This window comes from Nannospalax galili, unplaced genomic scaffold (genome assembly GCF_000622305.1).
Source record: "Nannospalax galili isolate Female #2095 unplaced genomic scaffold, S.galili_v1.0 scaffold879, whole genome shotgun sequence".
Lineage (NCBI taxonomy): Eukaryota > Metazoa > Chordata > Mammalia > Rodentia > Spalacidae > Nannospalax > Nannospalax galili.
Window position 1 is genome coordinate 467,532 of NW_008346261.1, and position 21,812 is coordinate 489,343.

Below are 21,812 nucleotides of genomic sequence, written 5' to 3' on the forward strand. Positions count from 1 at the left end.
CTACTTTTCTCATTGCTGTGGTAAACACCTGAAAAATACAACTTGGGGAAGGAAGACTATTTTCGCTCACAGTTCCAGTGGGAAAGTATGGGGGTGGGAGCAGGAGGTGGTCACATTGTGTCCACATTCAGGATGGAGAGAGTGATGAATGCTTGTATTCAGCTCATTTTCTCCTTTAAAATTTTTAAAATTACATCTATTTATTTATTTATTTATTTATTTATTTATTTATTTATTTATTTATTTATTTATTTATTGTGTGTGTAGGTTTAAGGACAACTCATATGAATTATTTCTTTCTTTCTATCATGTTGGTCCTGAAGATCAAATTCAGGTTGTCAGGGTTGTCAGCAAATGCGTTTACCTGCTGAGCTGTCACATTGGCCCCACTTTCTCTTTTATTCAGACCTAATCTAGATAACCCCCTACAGACGTGCCCAGAGGCTTGTCTCTTCAGTGACTCTAGATCTGTCAAGGTGGAGTCAGTATTAGCCATCACACTCAGCAGTCTTGGGAAGCTCTGTCTTCCACCCCAGCACCATGTAAACCAGGTCAATGGTGCATACCAGCACTTCAGAAGTAGAGACAGGAGGAGCAGGAGCTGTGGTTATCCTTGGCTACCTAGTGAATTGGAGGTTAGTCTGGACTACATGAAGCCCTGTCCAGGCACAGCTTGGAGTAGATATACTGGCTTTATCATGCTTCTTACTCTGCTCTTAGGAATACAAAGTGATGTCTGTGTCAGCTTCTTCAAATCTTAATGCCCTTTACCATAGAATCCAGCAGTCTTAGTCCTTGGCAGATTATACACAAAATTTTCAGTATTCTAGATAGTGTTAAAAAATTCTTAACTTTCCTATGGATGCTGTAACAAATCACCATGAACTCTGGGACTTAAAATACTAAAATTTTCTTTTTTCTGAAATCCAAATGCAAGGTGTGATGAAGGTAGCACTACATTTGTAGGTTCTCAGGGGAACCTGTTCTCTGCTGTGGCCAGCCTCTGGTGCCTGCTAGCATTCCTTGGCTTGCAGGCACATGTTTATGAGGTCACCCTGGCTCCTTCTCATCTGTATCTATTCCCCCTCTGAATTTCCTGTGTGGAAACATGGGATTGCTCTTCTTACCAATACAGATCATCCAGGGGTAACTCCTCATCTCAGTGCCTGTACCTTAATCACACATTTTGCCAGAGAGTTATATCTGTGTTGATGTGAATGTCTTTTGGGGGAGGTGCTCATTTCACTCACTTTTTTCCATTCTCCCTGAGTCCATGTTCATGTCATGTGTAAAATGTCTTCACTCTATATCAACAGTACCCAAAGTCTCAGTCATCGCAGCATCAACTCCCAATTTTTTTAAAAAGATTTTATTTATTTATATTTTTTATGTGTATGAATGTTTTGCCTACATGTATGTAAGTGCACCACATGTGTGCCTATTGCTCTAGCAAGCCAGAAGAAGGCATAGGATCCCCTGGAACTGGAGTTAAGGGTGGTTGGGTGCTGGGAATTGAACTCAGGTCCTTAGAAGAGCAGTAAGTGCTTTTAACCACTGAGCCATCTCTCCAGCCCCCTACAATATCATGTCAAAAGCTCCTAATCTCATCAAAATCATTTAGATGAGGCATGCTTTCCATCTGTAGAACTGTGAAACTAAAATAGGTTTATATGCTACTAAATACAAAATAACATTCATAGGGCAAACACTCCACATAGGAGAAGTTCAAAAGAACAAAGGATTCAATGGCCTCAGAGAAGTTTAAAATCCAGCTGAGCACATGCAGTTAAGTTTCAAGGTTTTCATTTCCTTTGTGGCTTGAGGTTCGGCTCTCTCTGACTGCAACTCTATTTTCTTGGCCCATGGCTCTGCCCAGCCCTGATTTTACCCATCCATTTTGGACCTTTTTGCTCATGTTCCTGCCGTGGACTCATTCATCTATTTTATTGGAACATAAGCATTATTAGACATTATGTAAGTATATGTGGCCCACTTGTGACAGTTTGTCTCTTCCTGGTTAAAGTAGGAATGATGGCTTTCCTTTATTCCCCTGTGCCAATTGCTACTAACTTCAGCTTTCCAGAGTTGCTGGAGTTATATACAGCTGTCCCTGCCCAGGGGACAGCATCATGTTTTATCCTAGCCAAGCTGTTGGTGAGGCAGTGCTGGTATTGGAAAGGAGCATTATGAGTCAAGATGCTGCTGGCTGTGGCAGTGCTGCCTACACAGGGATAATGCAGGTGTGGAGCCAGGACGCCAGGCTTAAGGTGCTTGGGATCCCATGGGCCCTTTCCACCTTCTACACCCTCTAGTTTACCCGTCCCAAAGTGAATCTGGACCGTCCTTGGCCTCTATGGGTCAGTTTTTCAGTTCCGGTTAGAACATAGCCTCTGTATAATGTCCTTCTCTTGTCCAAGTACAAGGAAGTGTACTTGGCTGATGCTTCAGGCAGGTGGTGATGTTTTACTGGGATAACAGCTCAGGTTTCTGCAGCCATTCATTCTTTGCCCATCCATGTTCCATGTGGTCTTCTGTGTTGTCTCTGTTTGTGGCATGAAAAAGAACTGGATTGCCTGGTAAGTGGCAAGTTGTGACCCTGTCCTGCTGCCACCTCAGGATATGAGTGGTCCAGATTGCCTGTAAAATAAGCTTTTAAATGAGTCCCGTCTTGGAAGCCCTTAGTACTATGACATGGTTATCAACACAAACTTCCAGGAGAGTTGGTTGAATTGGACTAACGATCACCATTCTCTCTACTGCTGATATTTCCCCTCATCAAAACATGGGATACTGCATTCAGTGTGAGCATTGTCCTTTGTTCCAATTATGACTGTAATTCAATGGCGACATCCCCTCTCTGGGAAGTGGGAAGTCAAACTTGTGGGGGGAGGGGCAACTGGGGTTCAGCCTCAGATTCATGATAGGTGTGCCATGTTGCTGCCTCTTTTGATTTTCCAGGCGCAACAGGACATTCCTTTCTTCTGTGAACACTTCCCTTCCCTCACCCACCCCCATCACTGCCATGCTTCATCCTGGGTCCTTGGTGTGTCTAGCTGCCCCTTCCTCATCTCCATTCAAGGTGAAACAGTCTCCCGAAGGAACCTGGTCCATGGCAGCTCACTCATTTTTCATTTAATTGGAATAATTGTAATTTCACCTGCACTTGTAAAAAGTAATATTAAAAGATTCCATAAACAGTTTACCCATTCTCCCTGCCTGATGTTCACGACTTCAGAGAATAATATCAGCTAATACAAGTCTGTTGACATTGATAGAATCCACCAGTCTATTTTGGATACACCAAGTTTACTTGAAGTCATTTGTGTGAATGCGTGTATCTAGTTATGTACCATTTTCCTATGTGCAGGTTTGTGTACTGAAGGAACCTCTTGTTACTTTCTGTCTCCAGTCCTACCTCCTACAGTTTCTAAGACATTGGCCTTTTACAGGGCATCTGGGCTCTTTTGCAGATTTGATACATTGTAAATATTTTATGTGAATAAAGTTTACATTTCTCTGGCATAGATGTCAAAAAATATAACTACATGCTTAGCATTATATGAACTTATGCACTGTGAATTTGTTGTTATTATATTTGAGATAGGGTTTCTTCTAGACCAGGCTGACCTTGAACTTTTGATCTTCCTGCCTCCATGTTCCAAATGGTGGTATTATATTTGTGTGCCACTACATGTGGCTTGTTTTTACTTTTAAAGTATTTATTACATTTATTTATTCGTGTGTCGGGGGAATGGGGGGTATGTGTGTGCGTATGCATGTGGTGTGCATGTGTGGCGGTCAGAGGACAACTTGTCTTTACCCCCTGAGCCATCTTTTGGTGGCCTGAGTTTTTTCTTTTTCTTTTTTTTTTTTTTTTTCGGTCTTTTTGAGACAGGGTCTCCCTGTAGCCCCAGCTGTCCTGGAACTTACTATGTAGACCAGGCTGGCCTTGAACTCACAGAGATCCACCTGCCTCTGCCTCCCAAGTGCTGGGATTAAAGGTGTACACCCGGCTCTGAGTTTTTACTTTTAGTAAGAACAAATTCTCACTTTTTTTCTCTAGAAAACAGTAATTTTATATGACTACTTTGTAAGGTAAGTGGTTTGCTGTTTTTCCCCCCACTACCCTGTGGTTTTCTTTTCTCTTTCTGAAATGAATTCATAGATCAAACCTTTTTAGTTTGAGGTGATCTGGGCTATCGGATTTTTTGAAAAGATTATTTTTATTAATTTTTAATTTGTGTGTGCTCATGCACAAGGAGGCCAGAATAGGGGTCAGATCCCCTGGGGCTGGATTTATAGGCAGTTGTGAACCACACAGCATTGGTACTGGGAACTGAATCTGGGTCCTTCGGAAGAGCAGCAAGGGTTCTGAATTTCAAAGGCATCTCTCTCTGCCTCCTAGTCTATCAGATTCTCAAATGGATCATTCTTAGGGTATTCGGATGAAGAATGATTTGCCTGATCCTCAGTCCTGATTTTCTCCTGCATATTTTTCTAGACTTTAGAAGTTTCACATTTTACGTTGTCAGGATGTAATTGTGCTAGAAAATCAATTGTGGAGTCTTCTTGACTGTTTTGTTTTCTGAAACAAAAAGGAGCTACAGGACCATTCATATGGACTGTTTCACTTTGAGTGAATCTCATAGTTTGAAGTTTTGGAAGAATTGCTGTTATTTTTTCCAAGATTTTGCATTTTCTTTTTTAAAAATATTTTATTTATTTATTTATTTATTTATTCATTCATTCATTCATTCAATTTTATTATTTTTATTTTATGTGTATGAATGTATTGGCTGCATGTTGTGAGTGCACCCGTGTTGTGCAATGAATGCCACGGAGGTCAGAAGAGGGGTTTGGATTCCCCTGGAACTGGAGTTACAGACAGTTGTTAGCTGCCATGTGGGTGCTGGGATTTGAACCCTGGTCTTCTACAAGAACAATCAGTGTTCTTAACCTCTGAGCCATCTCTCCAGCCCAGCTTTTACATTTTCTTAAATGCAGGTGTTCAGATTATTGTTGTGTTACCTGCATCAAGCCTTGTTGGGCCTGTGGTGCCCACACCTTGTTCATCCCATCCTCATAATGATGCTTTGCATATTCTCCTCTTATTTTCCTTCATTGTTTTTGGAACTCATCACTTTTCTTGACTTTTTGAGTAGTTACTGCTCTGTCTGTTTTCCTTTCTTACCAGGGTCATGGGTTTCTGCTCTGCGCTTTGTCACCTACTTCTGCTGTCACTGGTTCTGTTTCCATTTTTTCTTGTTCTGCTTCCTTGTGTGTAGCAACATAGGCTGTTTGACTCCTTTCTGGCTTCCTAGTTAAGCACTCTGTGTGTAATTCCTCCATGCTGCTTTGGCACCATGCCACGCGTTTTGACATATTTTCATTCGCTTCTATGCATTCTGTCATTCTCCTTGAGACTTTGTCTTTGGCTTGTGTGTTGTTTCATAATGTGGAGTTTAAGGACATGCTTTTAAAATTTCATGCAACATTTCCCCCTCAAATCTAGACTCCCCTCCCCCATCCATGCCTCTCCCTATTCCCCCCCCCCCCCCCACTGAACCCTATGCACTCTGCCATACTTGCTGAGTCCTATTCATTCGGGTGTTTGTACCCAAATGTCCTTCAGCGTAAATGTATCCACTGGAGTCTAGTACCCCATCCAGTGGTTGTATGTAAGTCATACTCTCCCTCATCCAGCAGCAATCAGTCTCAAATAGTTCTCAATCTAGTGCTGGCCTGCCACCTATTTCTCACCTCCACCTTGGGCCCTTGTTTCATTGAGCTGACATGGGTCCCACACTTGACTGCCACCCCTGCTGCCACAGGCTCACATGAGAAGCTCCAGTGGCCTGGAGGTCTCCACCTCCCTGTGTTCATGAACCAGCCCTGGCTCTTAAAATCTTTTGTCTTTTCTGTTTAGAACTGTCTTTTCCTGTTTTCCTACTGCTTATTTGATACTCCCCTCCCCACAACCCCCAATTTTTCCTTGATTGCTTTGCATATCTTCCCTTAAATACAGAATCAGAAAAAGTAACTGAGAGAAGAATGAGTTCCTTATTTAAAGCTCTGCCAAAACTCTTCAGGACAAAACAATTAGAATTAAAATCTCCATTCAGTTTTTTTTCATACAGAAAAATTCATTTTTAATGCAATTGACATTAAGATGTTTGCACATGCATTTCTAATCTCTATATATCTGATTATTACTAGTCACAGTCAGTTACTTTCTGAGCTCCTTGGCATCTGAGCATGGATATAAAGTCATCAGGTAGATTTCAATGGTAATGTTTTTCACATCTACTAATTACTAAGGAGCAAATTTTTATGCTTTGAAGAATTATTATTTTTTAATCATTATTTTTTAAATTTTTAATAACTACATGATTAGAAGAAGTATTTCACTACAGCTTTAACATATTCAGTAACACACTCCAGAGCAAGAGTACATCTCTTTCACAAGTGGGTGCACATTTCTAGGTTCACAGTTAATACAGTTATACAATATTGAACTCAGTATAAGCCTAATCTTTACTTGTGAATTTAAAGAAATCCAACCTTGCTTATTAAGAGGGAGACTTCATTCATATGGCTGCTTTTAGTTGTGAGGAATGTTTTGAACTATATGGCGTATATAGCAACATCTCTATTTCACTAGAATACTACTGGCTACTAATTACACCACTTAATACACACCAGGTACTGTTCTATTTGCTTTTCATAAATATTAACTTATTCTTGACCAACAGCAGGATTTGTTGCCTACTCTTCATGCATATCTGAGAGAGAACAAATTGTACGGTTATTTCAACATTCCTGGTTGAAAACTTCATTCTTCCTTCGTCCTTTGAAGAAGGACAAAGGAAGAGCAGAAAGGTGAGGGTTTCATCAAACAGCCAGTCCTCCTCTGCCTTCAGCCTTTCTCTGCTATGCAAGAATAGTTGGTTATTTTTTAGCACATTAAATTTTTTTGACATGTAAAAATGAGTGTAGCATATAATGATCTTTCTATCAGAGCGAAGCAAGAAGGCGAGTGAACAGGAAGATTAAGTAAAAGGTTTGTGTGAATTATTCCTTTCCTCCCACATTCCAAATATCTTGTCCTCAAAGAAAACCTTCAATTCCACTAACCTGGTAATAATTTTTCACAGATATAGCTTTATTGGCAAAAGATGTTTTTACTGATTCTTAAGGATAAATACTGTATAAGCATACAGTTGGAGATACTTCTAGAATTTGTATTTTAATTCTTACTCAAGTATCTACCACTTTATACTTTCATATGTTTTCATTATATAAGCCTCATCTGATGGCTAGACCTTGGCTGATTAGTTATTGTTTAGTGGCCCTTGTCTTTCATGGTTTTGACCACTGTTTTCATAGGCATCTAAAGTATGGTCTTGGTTTTGAGACTTCTTGTCCAAGTACCCTCTTTGTTTTGGTTTCCCTCCTCCTTCCTTCCCTCTCTCATTCCCTCTCTTCTTCCCTCCCAGTGGGTGAAGGTGAAGTTGTTAGTTGAATCATTAGGTATACTTTAGGATATAGGAAAGAAACACACACACACACACACAATGACTTTTTAAAAAATGTTTGGGCTGTTTTCATAGTAATTTAAGAAGTCTGTTGCTGGTCTTGATGCAGTTGCTTAACAATGCTTCTTAATTTGGGGTAACAGGGTGTTTTTGAGACAGGGTCTTACTCTCTAGCCCAAGCTCCTGGCTCAGCCCTAGAGTACTTACATTACAGGTATGTACCTCTTGCCCAGCTTGTTTCTTTATAAATGCTCAAGGTGGTATGTTGAGGAATAGCAGCGTCTGTACTATTAACTTCTTTTTTTTTAACATTTTATTTATATTTTTATTTTATGTGTATGAGTGTATTGCTTACATGTATGTGAGTGCACCTGTGTTATGCAATGCTGTGGAGATCAAAAGAGGGCTTAGAATTCCCCTGGAACTGGAATTAAGGATGGTTCATAGCCACCATGTGGGTTCTGGGAATTGAACCCGGGTCCTCTGCAAGAGCAGTCAGTGCTCTTAACTGCTGAGCCATCTCTCCGGCCCCCACTTTTAACATCTGTTGCCATGAAACTGATAATTTCCCAGAATCCTGAAACCTGGACCTGCTTTTGTCTCAGAGCATTTCAACACTGCATGTTGTAAGAGAGGAGAAGATGGGCAGGAAACTCTAAGCATCTGTCATATTAGGTGAGGGAGTTGAGTGCTGGAAATGGCTGGTCACTTTTCCACTCATTAGTTCTCTGTAATATCAACACAGCCGAGGTACAGATTAATGTTTGATCTGATTTTGGCATTGCATAAGTATATAAATGTACAGAGACATCTTGTGATATCCTGTTAATATGTACAATTTTTATGTATTAGCTAAATAAACAGTGTTTAATAAAAGGATATACAATGCTTTCTCTAACTCAGATTCTTCCTCCTATTTTTATTTTAACAAGCGATATTGCTTTATAAATTTTAAATATTTTTGAGAATTTCACATGAGTATTGTATTTCATCATTTCTACCCCTCTCACTCTCCTCTCCCACTCCTCATGTCTCCCTCCCCTCTCACTTTCTTGTCCTTTATTATTTTTACATATACATATATACATTTATAAATATACATATGCATATAATGTACTGAGTCCATTTAGTGATGCTTATATGTAGCTCTCTTAGTATTAGAAGGTGCTATGCAAGCTGCCAAGGGAGAAAAACAATCATTGGTCCTACCCAGCTGTGAAGCCTGTGAACCACAATGACTAGCCCAGCAAAATATCTCTATTGATGTAGTCATGGTGCTTTTTTCTTGGGGTAATCAACAGCTGTCTAATTGGACTTAAGGCCCACTCAGTAAGAGGGAATCCATGCGTAGTGCTGTAAACATAGCCAAGTGTACATGGCTGGAGAGGTCACAGACCCTAGAGAAGAATCTACTACTGCCAGTTTCTTAGACCAATGTCAGTTCTTACTATATTCTAAATACATGCTCTCATACAAACAAGTGTAGCTCTCCCCACTCATCAAAGAAGGTTCTTTTTGCAACAGATGGAGACTATTACAAAGTTTTACAATGATCAAAACACAATCAGTGACTATGTGGTGCCTAGCCTCAATTGATACATCTATAATGCAGCCCCTACACCCAAGGGTCAGGAAACATCATGGAAGAGGGGAGAGAAAGATTGTAAAGGATTCCGAAGGAACGGGGTACCTGCTGCTAGATAATGCATTCTAGGCATAATAGGGAAGCTGTACCCATGAAAGCTCTACAGCATGGTAACCTAACAAGGCCTGCATGACAACACCAGTTGACATGCCAGTGTGGATGGGGGAAATTTCACAGGGTCCCACCTCTAGATGAAGAGCTACAGGCAATGAATGGCTGCTGAGGGAGGGTTAGTTTTCTCTAGGGACTAGCTCCTGGTGGGTTATATAATCCAAGTGGTCAACCGTTAAACATGTGTGTACATGACCTCCTCTTCTTGACAGTCTTTTTTTGTCTTTCTTCTGCCCTAGGCTATCATCTGTATAACCTTAATTATTTTTAAAATAGCCTTTTCATACTTTCAATGGTTTTGTATAAAGTTAGAGGGAGTACTCTTTTTAGACATGCTATTTTCTTTTTAAAAAATATTTATTTTTATGTGTATGCATGTATTGCCTGTATGTATGTAACTGCACCTGTGTTTTGCAATGCCCGAGGAAGACAGAAGAGGCTGTCGGATCCCCTGGAACTGGAGTTACGGACAGTTGTTAGCTGCCATGTGGGTACTGGGATTTGAACCTGGATCTTCTGCAAGAACAGCCAGTGTTCTTAACCTCTGAGCCATCTCTCCAGCCCATGCTATTTTATTTTCTAACTCAGTATTGCTTTTAGATTAATATTAAGGTCATTGATCTACATATTCTAAAAATACAGATTTTTTAAAAATTGAACTTTGAGATTATTTAGTAGCATACTGTTGCAAGTGTCTGAGATGCTACATCTTAGGTGCTAGAATGCAATAATGGGACCCTGATTCTCTTGTTTCACATGTACTTTGAACTTAACCTGTTTTGTGAATTTAGTATGTGCTGTTAAATTTTTTATAAAATGCTGGGCATCCTTGCAAATACTTTAGACTTTTTATGTACCATGTGGGTTTATTTGGTTGCATTGATATTGATTGATTAAAATTTGATTCTTTTTTAAAAAATATTTTATTTTATGTGTATGCATGTATTGCCTGCTTGTAGGTAAGTGCACGCATGTTGTGCAGTGCTCACAGAGAACAGAAGAGGCTGTCAGATCCCCTGGAACTGGAGTTACAGACAGTTGTTAGCTGCCATGTGGGTTCTGGGATTCGAAACCGGGTCTTCTGCAAGAAGAGTCAGTGTTCTTAACCACTGAGCCATCTCTCCAGCCCCTTGATTCTTTTTTTAAAATGCTTTTTATTATTTTTGTTTTATGTGAATGTATGTATTGCCTGTGTGTAGGTAAGTGCACCCATGTCGTGCAATGCCCGCACAGGACAGAAGAGGCTGTCAGATCCCCTGGAACTGGAGTTACAGACAGTTGTTAGTTGCCATGTGTGTGCTGGGATTCGAACCCAGGTCTTCTGCAAGAACCAGTGTTCTTAACTGCTGAGCCATCTCTCTAGCCCCTAAAATTTTTTGGGGGGGTACCTCTCTTAGGGCTGGAGCGATGGCTCAGCGGTTAACCTGGAACTCACTATGTAGACCAGGCTGGCCTTGAACTCACAGAGATCCATCTGCCTCTGCCTCCCAAGTGCTAAAATTTGATTCTTAAATCAATGTAATATATAAAATGAATTACTCAGATTGCACCAAATATTCGTGTAAATCAAAATTTCTGTAATACAGCTACCATATATAAATGAACAAATACATTTGCTCTCTAGAGCTTATTTGGTTTTTGATAGTCCATCTTTACATCTTTACAATGAAAAACAAGTATGAAATGTTGTGTATATGATAAATTAAATAGGGAGTGTTTAAGGAGTGATAAATGTTTAGGCACTAATGTTTAATGCCCATCTTGGTCAAAACTCTGATGTCTCTCACAAGGATTTCTAGACTGTCTGCTTGAGTTTTTCTTTTTTATGTCATTCTTGTATTGTGAGTGGAGAGAATCAAGAACATCCAGTCAGACTTTTCATTCACGTTATGTTCAAATCTGGCAGTTCTGACAGGAGCTGAAATGAGCCTGGAAGCAGTCCTAGCTTACTAGGCTTCCCTGCAGTTGCCTGTCTTTCTTGGAGTCTGGGGTAGCAGAAGTATGTCTAAGAAGTAAAGAGAGAGGCATCATAGTTTTCAGTAAAGTAGTAGTTCAAATTCATTTATTTTGTTTGTTTTGAGACAATCTTGCTCTATATTTTTGTATGATATTTATACAAATAAATGGGTAGATACACACCCATTTATGTGTTAAGAAATGCTTAGAAAAATGCATTCTTAAATGAGAAGAAATAGTTGTCTCTGGGTGTTGGATTTACATATGTATCTCTGTTTTTTTCAAATGAATGTGGCTTTCTGTAATAATCATGTGTTGTCACCATGTATTAGTTGCTTTTCTCATTGTTGTGACCAAATACCTGACAGGAAGCAACTTAAGAGAAGAAGGTCTTATTTTGTCTCACAATTTGAGGATACAGTACATCATGGTGGGAAAGTCATGGCGGCAGAAGTGTATGGTGGCTGTCACATTGTGTCTGTAGTCAGGAAGCAGAGATGTTAATTGGACATAGCATTTCAAAATTCAAGTCCAAAATCCTGCTAATTATGCATGACTTTATTAGTAGATTGCCGATTCACATGAGACACTTGCAATCTTCAGAATGTCAATACATTTCAGTATATTATTTTTAATGTATGAAAAACCACCCAACCAGTTCAGATATATTAATAAATATAATTTTATGTTTTATAAATAAATGGATTTTTATCTTCTATAATGTTATTTAAATTATTAAACTTTTTCTAGTTCCCAGTTTCTGAAACTACTGGTTAGGACCCCATGTGGGGCCTTGTTACTGAATATAGGGTGCCTCAGAAAATTGGCACTTGGTTTCTGAACATGCAGTGTGCAAAAGTTAATTGAAAATGAAATGCATAATGAGTTTGAGGTAGTTCTGGAAGCAGGCGCCCATGTCGCTCTGTATAATTCGCTGAGGCCTTAGTTTTGCCTGTGCATACTTTGCACTGCGCACACTATGCGGTGCCAATACGTGCTTCCTAAAGCTTCTCAGCCCAGATTGGAGACTAGCATCATGTGTTGTGAATTGCCATGTTTTTACTGTGTATTCAAAGTTTTCTGCTATAACAGAAGCATAATGGTTTAATTGTGGAGACAAAGGCCTTTAGTCATTTTCTACCGTTGTTTCTCCAGTTGGAAGTATCAAATTGATACATGTTTGGATTGTAGTGTCTTAGAATATTTAAGTTTAAAGATTATTGTTTGAGTTGCTGACTTAAATTTCATTTTTAAAAAAATCATTAAATGAATTTTGCTCAGAGATTGGGACAGAATTTCTAGTTTCTGTAGTGGGCCTAAACATACTTCTTCCATTTCCTACTATGCATTTATATGAAGCCAGGTGGTCAGCATTGATGATTATAAATAAACACATTCATCAGTTTGTAGAAACACTGAAGATGCTGTACATTTTGTAGCATCAAATATTTAGGTAAGACTTAATGAATTTTTTTTGGAGGGGGGGCGTCTTTTTGAGACAGGGTCTCCCTGTAGCCCCAGCTGTCCTGGAACTCACTATGTAGACCAGGCTGGCCTTGAACTCATAGAGATCCACCTGCCTCTGCCTCCTGAGTACTGGGATTAAAGGTGTGCACCCAGCCAACTTAATGAATTTTTATCAGTAAATGTTTGCTTTTATAACTGGTTTTATGTGCCATATATACCAATGGTCACAAAAAGTTTCTGGGACCAGTAGAGGTTGCAAGTAGAAAAAGTTGAAGAAACCCTGCTGCAGCTCACATGAGGTGATAGCACTAATCTTTCCCTGTTCTTCTTTGCTCCTCATTTATGTGTACTAATGTGTCTTCAAGGTCATGGAGCAGAGTCACTTCTAAGTAAGCAGTTAAAGGAATTCTGTCTTCCTGCCTCCATAGAAATTGTTAACGCAGCATACTACTACATATCACAAGTGTTTTGTTTGTATTTTTTAAAGACAAGATCTGTAGCCCAGGCTGGCTTCTGGCTATGAGCCTCCTGGGTTCATCTCCCAAGAGCTGGGATTATAGGCTTCTGTGCCCCCTCCCCATTTCTACAAGTATTCTTAAAATGAAGAAACAAAACTCTTTTCATAAGAGCAGGAAGTTATGTTGATTATGTGTTTAGGAAAAGGTTTCAGATAACGTGGTTCAGTTCCACTGTGTTTGGAGCATAAATTACTTGATAAGCCTAAAGATGTTTTCCTTTTTTTTTTTCCATGTTTCTATTAATACCCACTATTTATTGGGTAATTTGCAAAGCACAGTCTAACAGAACATGCACATTATTTTAATTATTTCTTAGAAAAACCCTGTGATGCAGGTATAGCATCCACATCTTAAAAGTGGTGCAAGAGTTTCGGAAAGAATAAGCCACTTGTCCATTTCCCACAGCTAGGGAGAAGTCAACCCTTAATTTATCCTCATTTGCCTTGTACATGAGGATGAATTACAGGGGAAAAGCTCATCTCCACAGGTGTGAGTTCTGTGTTTCAGAGATAGCACAAATCAGCATTGTCTCTAAGAAAGTCTTCTTCCTTTTTTATTTATTGGTTAAAATTTTTATTTTAGTTTGAAAGAGAGAGCGAGTCTTGTCATGTAGACCAGGCTGGCCTTGAATTCACAGCAGGCCTCCTGGCTCAGTTCCCAAGTGCTGAATTCATCTCTGTGCATCTCTGGGCCATGCCAGATTGCAATGAAGTATCTTATCTTGATACATAAAACATTCCAACCTCTCCTTTTGTTTTGTTTTGTTTTGTTTTGTTTTGTTTTGTTTGTTTGTTGAGACTGAGTCTAATGTAGTCTTCTTTTAAACCATAACCACAAATACTTTTATTTGTAGTATGTAGCATGATATGCCATGAATGTTCGAACCAGTGAATGGGTTAATAACTTGGACAATGTTATATAATTTTTACTGTTTCAAACTTATTAGAAAACTTTTTAAGAAAAATGAACTCTCTCTCTCTCTCTCTCTCTCTCTCTCTCTCTCTCTCTCTTTCTCTCTCCCTCTCTCTGTCTGTAGAGGCCAGAAGTAGATGTCAGGTGTCTTCCACTACTCTCTCCACCTCATCATTTGAGACAAGGTCTCTCACTGAATCTGGTATTGACTTGCTAGTCTGGCTGGGGAATCCTCCTGTCTCCCTCTTGCTCCCTCTAGCACTAGGGTTGTAGCCTTATAAGATCATGTCTGACTTTTTTTAACATGGGTTCTGGGGATCTGAACTCAGGTTCCCACATTTGTGCAACAGGTGCTTTACCAATGGAGTCATCTTTCCAGCTCCGAACTTTATATATTTTGTGTTTCACACAACTCTGTAGGTCAATTGGGTGGAACTATATCTGGCCCTTTTTTCTGTTTTCTAAGCATCAAGGAATGGAGTTCTCTATAAATTTTCTCAGATTCTCTTCATGGTGGGTTTTTGTTGTTGCTTTTGAGACAGAATCTACCCAGCTGGCCTAGAACTTGCTATGTAGACCAGGCTGGCCTTGATCTCACAGAGATCCCCTGACCCTGCCTCTCCTGAGTGCTGGAACTGAAGGTGTGCACCACTGTACTTGGCTGCCACATGACTTTGAACAGATTGTGATTCCTCGCCTATAAAATATTTTTTAAAACTTGTAATCCATTATTAAATAAATTTAATGAGGCAGCTATTTCTTTTCATATTTCTATTTTATTTATACACTTATCTAAACCTGAATGATTTCATCTATTTTTGTGTCTTTCCTCCTTTCTAGGTTCAGGACATCTGTTTCAGCCATGACTGTCGCTGGGTGGTGGTCAGTACCCTCCGGGGCACATCTCATGTCTTCCCCATCAACCCTTATGGTGGCCAGCCTTGTGTTCGTACACACATGTCACCACGAGTAGTGAATCGCATGAGCCGTTTCCAGAAAAGTGCAGGGCTGGAAGAGATTGAACAAGAACTGACGTCTAAGCAAGGCGGCCGCTGTAGTCCGGTGCCAGGCCTGTCAAGCAGCCCTTCTGGCTCACCCCTGCATGGTAAACTCACTTTGTTCTCTCTCTACAGCTCTGCACAACTGTCTTTCCCTGTGATGTGAATTTTAGTGATTTGGGATAAAACAAAATTTTCTATAATCTGTTCAGAACGTGGCAAGATCTGAAGCACGTTTAAGTGATTCTTATTTTTTTCTCCCCTGAGGCCAGGTCTCCCTATAGCCCCAGCTGGCCTTAATCTCACAGTATTTCCCCACCTCTGCCTCCCAAGTGCTGGGATTAAAGGTGTGTATCACGACGCCTGGCTTATTAAATCATTTAATAAACCTGAGCCTAAATGATAATGGTGGTCTTTATCATGATAGTCTTAACTGCTTGCCTTTTTCTTTTTTTTTCTTTCTTTTTTTTTTTTTTTTTTTTTTTTTTTTTTTTTTTTTTAAGCATTTACGGGTATTTGGTGTCATTTATGCAACGAAGTTTAAGTCTGTTTTTGTAACATTAGAGTATGGAATTCCCATTTCCACATATGTTTTCCAGAACATTCTTTCTGTGTTGGGCTAGTACGATAGTTCATTAAGAAATATCCAATGATACAATGGACTGGTCATGTGCCATGGACTTTAGATCCAACAGCATTTGCACCTCATTTTAAAATAAAGCTGTCTGGGACTTACACCAGTATGTTACAGCAAAACAAAAATTATATCTCAATAATTTACCTTAGAGCAAATAGGTACCATCACCCTGCTCCGTAAACGGTGCATCACCAGAGTCGTCTTTTTGCACAGTTCTTTGTAATATTGAACCACAGTTCTAACGTTTATGGTATTTCCTTATTTTTAAAAATGGTTTTACTCCTGAGAAGTCCTTAAATACTATTTTTCCATTTAATGTAAATATGTTTACATAGAGTTCATATGTTTTGTTTCTATAACATCATATTGATATGATTCATTTGTGTTTGGGAATGATTTCTATTGCTTTTTGTTTGGTTGGTTTTATTTTTCAGGGTTTTTATTTATTTATTTATTTTTGACAGAATCAACATTCCACTATAGCCCAGGCTGGCCGTGAAATTGCAGTGGCCTTCCTACCTTAGCTAGGATTATAGGCATGCCTCCCTTATTGTTTTGAGACTTGTTCTGTGTAGATGAACCTTAATTTAGTTTATGTAGAAACTGTCTTGACGTATTTATGGCCTGCTTGCTTTTCAAAGGCTGTGCTTCAAAGTGTACACCCACTCATGGTGCAAACGTGATGTTTATTTAGCATGTCTGATATTACTAATGTACATTTGTGTGGTTTCTGGTTTCAGGGTTATTAATTCTAATGATGCAATGAAAAAATGTCTAATGTTTCTTAGTTTAAATGTGTACTCATTTTTGAATGGAAATTCTGAGTCATACCATATGTGAATCTTTTTTTCTTTTACATTTTTTTTCTTTCTGTTGTATACTTGTTTGAGATAAGGTCTTACTTCATAGTTTACATTAACCTGGAATTCACAATCCTCCTGCCTCAGCCTCTGAGGGCTCTACCAAACCTGGCTAACACGTTATTTAACCCCTGGTGGTTGAGCCCATAGTGGTTGTGCTGTTTCATTCTCTAAGGAATGCCTGAACATGTGGACTCTAGACTCTGTCTAGAGAGTTGTGTATTTTCTTTGATAGTGACCATTTTATATCTTCAAGATTTCAAGAGACTATGGCTACTGTGTCTGAAATTCATGTAAAATTAAATTACCCATTTAAACATTAACACATACCCAACATTGTCAGCCACTACCTCTATCTTCCAAAATGTTTCTTCCAGATACAGTTTCTTACTATTTATTCTTCACTGCTAACCCTCTACAGCTCTGCTCTGTATCTGGCGGAGATGCCTATTTGCCTGATTCATCTAAATGCAGCCCTTTTCTTCTGCTATGAAGTCGGTATTGTCTCAGCAGCCCACCTTTGCTCTCCTTTTAGAGGCCCAGACTGCAGAGCGATGGCCATTTCTCTCCATTTTCTTTCTGTGTTCTACATGTCAAAACAAAATGGGCATTGTTGTTGGCTAGTTCTAAAAATGATGTATTTACAGTTTGTGTGGGTAAACAGTCTGAAGCTGGTTAAAAACAATGTAAACCTTCGAGTGGGAAGGGATTCATCTTGAAAATGAATCATGTTTTGGCTGTGTTACTGTTGTTTGTCTGTGCTAGTTTTAGCAAAGTAAAGGAAACTGTTAAATAACAGTTGATATAGGGATATTTCCTTTTAACTTTTTGGAGCCAATCCAGTTTAGGTTAGGATTATTTTATCTATTTTTTTAAGCTTTCCAGAGGATGTTTGTTTATTTGAAGAATATTCTTTCTAAATATCTCTTTCATTTCCTATCTTGTTGCCTGGACCTTAGTGTAGACATTCAATTTTTTAATATGTTATTTTATTTTATGTGTATGAGTGTATTGCCTGCATGTGTATAAGTGTACCCGTGTCATGCAGTGCCCACAGAGGTCAGAAGAAGGCAAAAATATATTGTTTTATATTCATTGCACTTTAACCAAAAGTGAGCATTAACTTTCACTATGAATATGGAAAACATACAATGATGATATGAGCAGGTGCTGATGGACAGTGCAGGTGTTTGCTTTCATAGCATATGTGACATATGTTTCTTGAATGGTTGTGCCTTCAGATACTGTTTATGCTTACCACTGCTTTGAAAATACACATGATTATATAATAATGTAACTTTAATATGATTTAATGTATTGCTATAACACCACATTATTTTAAATATACTTATATAATTGATTTCCTTTGTACCATATCCATTTTATTCAGTGCCTTTATAAGAGCTATTCTCCTAAGTCCACAGCCTTTTTCAGACTTTCGAATAGTTTGTCCTGCAGAAATGATGATGAATCTCTAATCAATATTTCTTCCCTCATCTGTTTCAATTACCTTCAGCCTTTAAAAATAAAAAACAAAAACATAAACAAAAAACAATTACAATCGTTCCCTTTGTTAACCATAATAAAAATTGCTGACTTTATGGTGAAAACCATGTGTCTCACTGAGCTGTTAGACTGTCAGGGTGGAGAATGTCCCATCTGATCCCATCTTTTGGTCTGGTGGTACCAAGATTTCTATGGCCTCTGTGGTGTGCCACATGCCTTCACTTAGGGAAACTTTGCTACTTGTTACTTGTTTCTTCACTTGAAATCATCGTTATACTTTGGCTCCTATTAAACTGGCTAGGCATCACTTCACTTATCAGCCTTCTTATGGTGTATTAGGTGTGCTTTTCATTGTACTCATCTTTGGCAATTGCTTATTGACCTGCCTGTGTCTCCCATTGGATTGCCCTCTAATGTGGCACAATCCTTTTTTGTTGTTGTCATGACCCCTAACTTATCAAGACTTTAAAGATCTTTAGAAGTTATTCCAAGAAAAGCAATGTATTTTTGTTACTTTTCTAAATTAAATTTTAAGTTAGCATATACAGTAATGGGTTGCATTATGGCACTTTCATACATATATGCCATTATACTTCGCAAGAAAAGAAATTTAGGTTTAAATCATAACTTGCTAAAATGAAGAGCTATGTAATGCAACTTTTCAGTTTGACACATGTAAGATCTATCATTTATTCAACTACTGACAATGTTTTTTTTTTAATGTGTGTGTTGAGACACTGTTATGAGCTCCAGTAAAACAGTGGTGAATAAAAGGGGAAAGTCTGTTTTCTTGCAACTATGGACAAAGCTAAAGGGTGGAAGGGAATAGGAAATGCAGAATTGCAACTTGAAATTATTGTCCTATGTGAGGGTCTCACTGAGATGATATTTGAGCAAAGACTTGATGGATGTGAGGGGTGAATCATGCAGATAAGAAGACCATAGCCAGCAGCTAGTCCTGAGCTGAGAGTGAGAAAGTACCAGGTGTGTTGAAAGAACAGGAGGATGCCTGGTGTGGTCAAGCACAAGGGTCCACTGTGTGTATTAATGATTTGATCACTCAACTAATAACACTGGGTCATGTCCACCTTTGACTTTTACTTGTGAGATGAGAATGCTCTGGAGGGTTTTGATAATAGGAGTGATATGAGAAGACTCTTTTGGCTGGGCCATGTGGAAATTTCTATGGAGAATGCACAATCTGTAGGCAGGCAAAGACAGAAACCTAGCAAGAACAGTGAGGAGAACATTGCCATTGCCAGAGTCCAGCCATAAAAGACTGGGTTAACAGCTAGGTCATCGTGGGGGTTGCTTTAGTTCTCTCTCTCTCTCTCTCTCTCTCTCTCTGTGTGTGTGTGTGTCTGTACATATGTGTACATTTCACAGGGTCTCTGTATTTCAGGCTAACCTGGAACTCACTGTTTAATAGCCCAAACTTTCATTTTTTTCCTTTGCCTCTCTTTGGAAATAGGGTCTCAATAGGTAGCCGAGGTTGACATCAAACTGCATCCTGCCACTGTTTCCCCAAATGCTGGGATTACAGGCATGTATCACCACATCTGGCTTAGATGTCTCTGACTTCCTGGCATGGTTGGTTATATGGTTTTGGAATTGACTGGAAAATGCTGCATTTGTATGGGGATAATGAGTAGAAGGCACAGATGCCAGGTTAGACCAAAAGCAGGACAAAAGCTCATGGTGAGAGAGTCATTATAAATAAGTGCTGTCCTCTCCAATGAGGTACTTGCAAGTGACATGAAATGGAGAGTCTTAGAGACCATGTCAAAACAATTTCCAGGGGTAGTGTGTAGTACTAGTGTTAAGTTCTAGTGATCAGTATAGAGGTGGTTAAGCACAAGACATTGCATGTAGTAACAGAGAAGACTTTGCTAAGAGCCTCGTCTGACAGGATTTTATTAAGAAGAAACTGGCATCAGTATGCATTGGCTAGGTTTTTGTTTGTTTTTTTTCCCCCTGGAGCAATGATATAAAAAGGAGCGAGATAGCGGAGGAAGTTGGAGGTCAGGAGAGATGCATTTGCTCCTCATAGTCCTAGGTACTGGGGATGGGTAGAGGTAGTGGCACTGACAGAGAAAGGCAAGGGAGGGAAACGATCTTCGGGGCAAGAAAGACTTCCATTTTCTGCTTGTAAACTTTCGTCACTGATGATTGAGTGACATGCCTCTGCTTTCAGGCTTCATGTCGTGTTCCACACAGGCCCCTGCTTCACCCCAGCTCACAAGCTGTGGTGTGCTCTTCTTTCCTGTCCTTTAGCTGTACAGATTGCTTATACTTCCTGTGGATTTACTGATTTATTGATTGATTTGTTTATTTATGGTGCTAGGATCAAACCCAGGGCCTCAGAAATGCTAGGTAAGCACCCTACCACTGGTCTTTTTTTTCCAGGTCTTTCCTACTCAGCTGTGTGTTGGATGACCTGGGGTCAGATTCACTTGGAGTAGAATCTGTTTCAGTGATTTCCCAGCAGCTAGCTTAGACAAAGTACTCAATCTGCCTGAGCCTCAGTTTCTATCTACAAAACGGAACTCATGATCTTCCTAACATTACAGAGTTACTGTGATCATGGCACTCTGAATGCTGCTTGGCACACATGAAATACTCAGTAAAAACACATTGTTGTCACTTCAACTTTGCTGCTGTTCATTGGCAATGGACAGGACAGATTCATTTTCTCATGCTTTTGGTATAGTGCCTCTTCTGTTGAAACAGTGTAAGTGAACAGTTCAATGAATACTAAGTGAATGAAATAAAATTTGAACTTACTTGTACAGGCTTTTAATTGAGTTCAGTATTGACATTAACTTGCGACTGTTTTTGAAATTGGAGAAGATGCCAACACAAAGTTGGAAGTGATACTCATTCTTTCTATACGCAAATTTATATAGTTTGGTAAATTAATTTGATTTTTCTATTGTACTTATTTAGTTTTTGGGGGACCCACGACTTGTGATTGGAGGTCAGACCTTAGGTGACTTAGGTCAGGCTTGGTAGCAAGTGCCTTTCCCTGTTGAGCTGTCTCCCTTTCCCTATTATTTTGCTTTTGCTTTTGTCATTTCTTTGTTTTGCAAAATAGTTTTCCCTTTTAGGTTCAAGAATATAGGGTTCACCCTGACATGGAACTTTTAAGGACTTCCTTCCTCCTTCCCTCTGTTCTCTCTTTCTCCAACCCCCTCTTTCCCTCCCAACAGGGGCTCATGTAGCTCAGGCTGGCCTTGAGTTCACTATGTAGCTGAATGTACCTGAGACTGACCTTGGAAACCCCCCCACCCCAGACTTCCTGCCTCTTCCTCCCAGGTGCTGGATTGCAGGTATCTCCTCCATGCCTGGCTCCTTTTTTTAAAAAAAAAAAAAACAAAAAAAAAACAAAACTCACTTGGCTTAGGATGGAACTGTGGTTGAGCTGAAGCTTTTGGCAACTGAACTCCAGGTTCTGCTTTTTCCCAAGTGGAAGTCATTCCTGAGATTTGAGAACTTTGAAGGAGGCCTCTTTTTTCTTGGACTTGGAACCATCATATTTCGGCAAAGGGCTTTTAAAAAAACGGGCCGTATCACTTTCCTTTTAGCATGTGTATGACATTCATATTTTACCACTCGGAGACTGTTTATAGCCTTCATTTGATGGTTTATTGTAATTATTTACTTTGGT

General features: G+C 39.3%; 1 protein-coding gene across 11 annotated transcripts in view; it reads left to right on the top strand.

Moving 5' to 3' along the window:
- Bcas3 (BCAS3 microtubule associated cell migration factor) overlaps positions 1 to 21,812 on the top strand; it is a 602,200-nt gene that overhangs the window by 201,602 nt on the left and 378,786 nt on the right. For all 11 annotated transcript variants that reach the window (XM_029568114.1, XM_008842646.2, XM_029568116.1 and 8 more), the window contains exon 15: positions 14,985 to 15,249. In XM_029568114.1, coding sequence (XP_029423974.1) covers positions 14,985 to 15,249 — 265 coding nt within the window. The remainder of the gene's footprint in view (positions 1 to 14,984; positions 15,250 to 21,812) is intronic.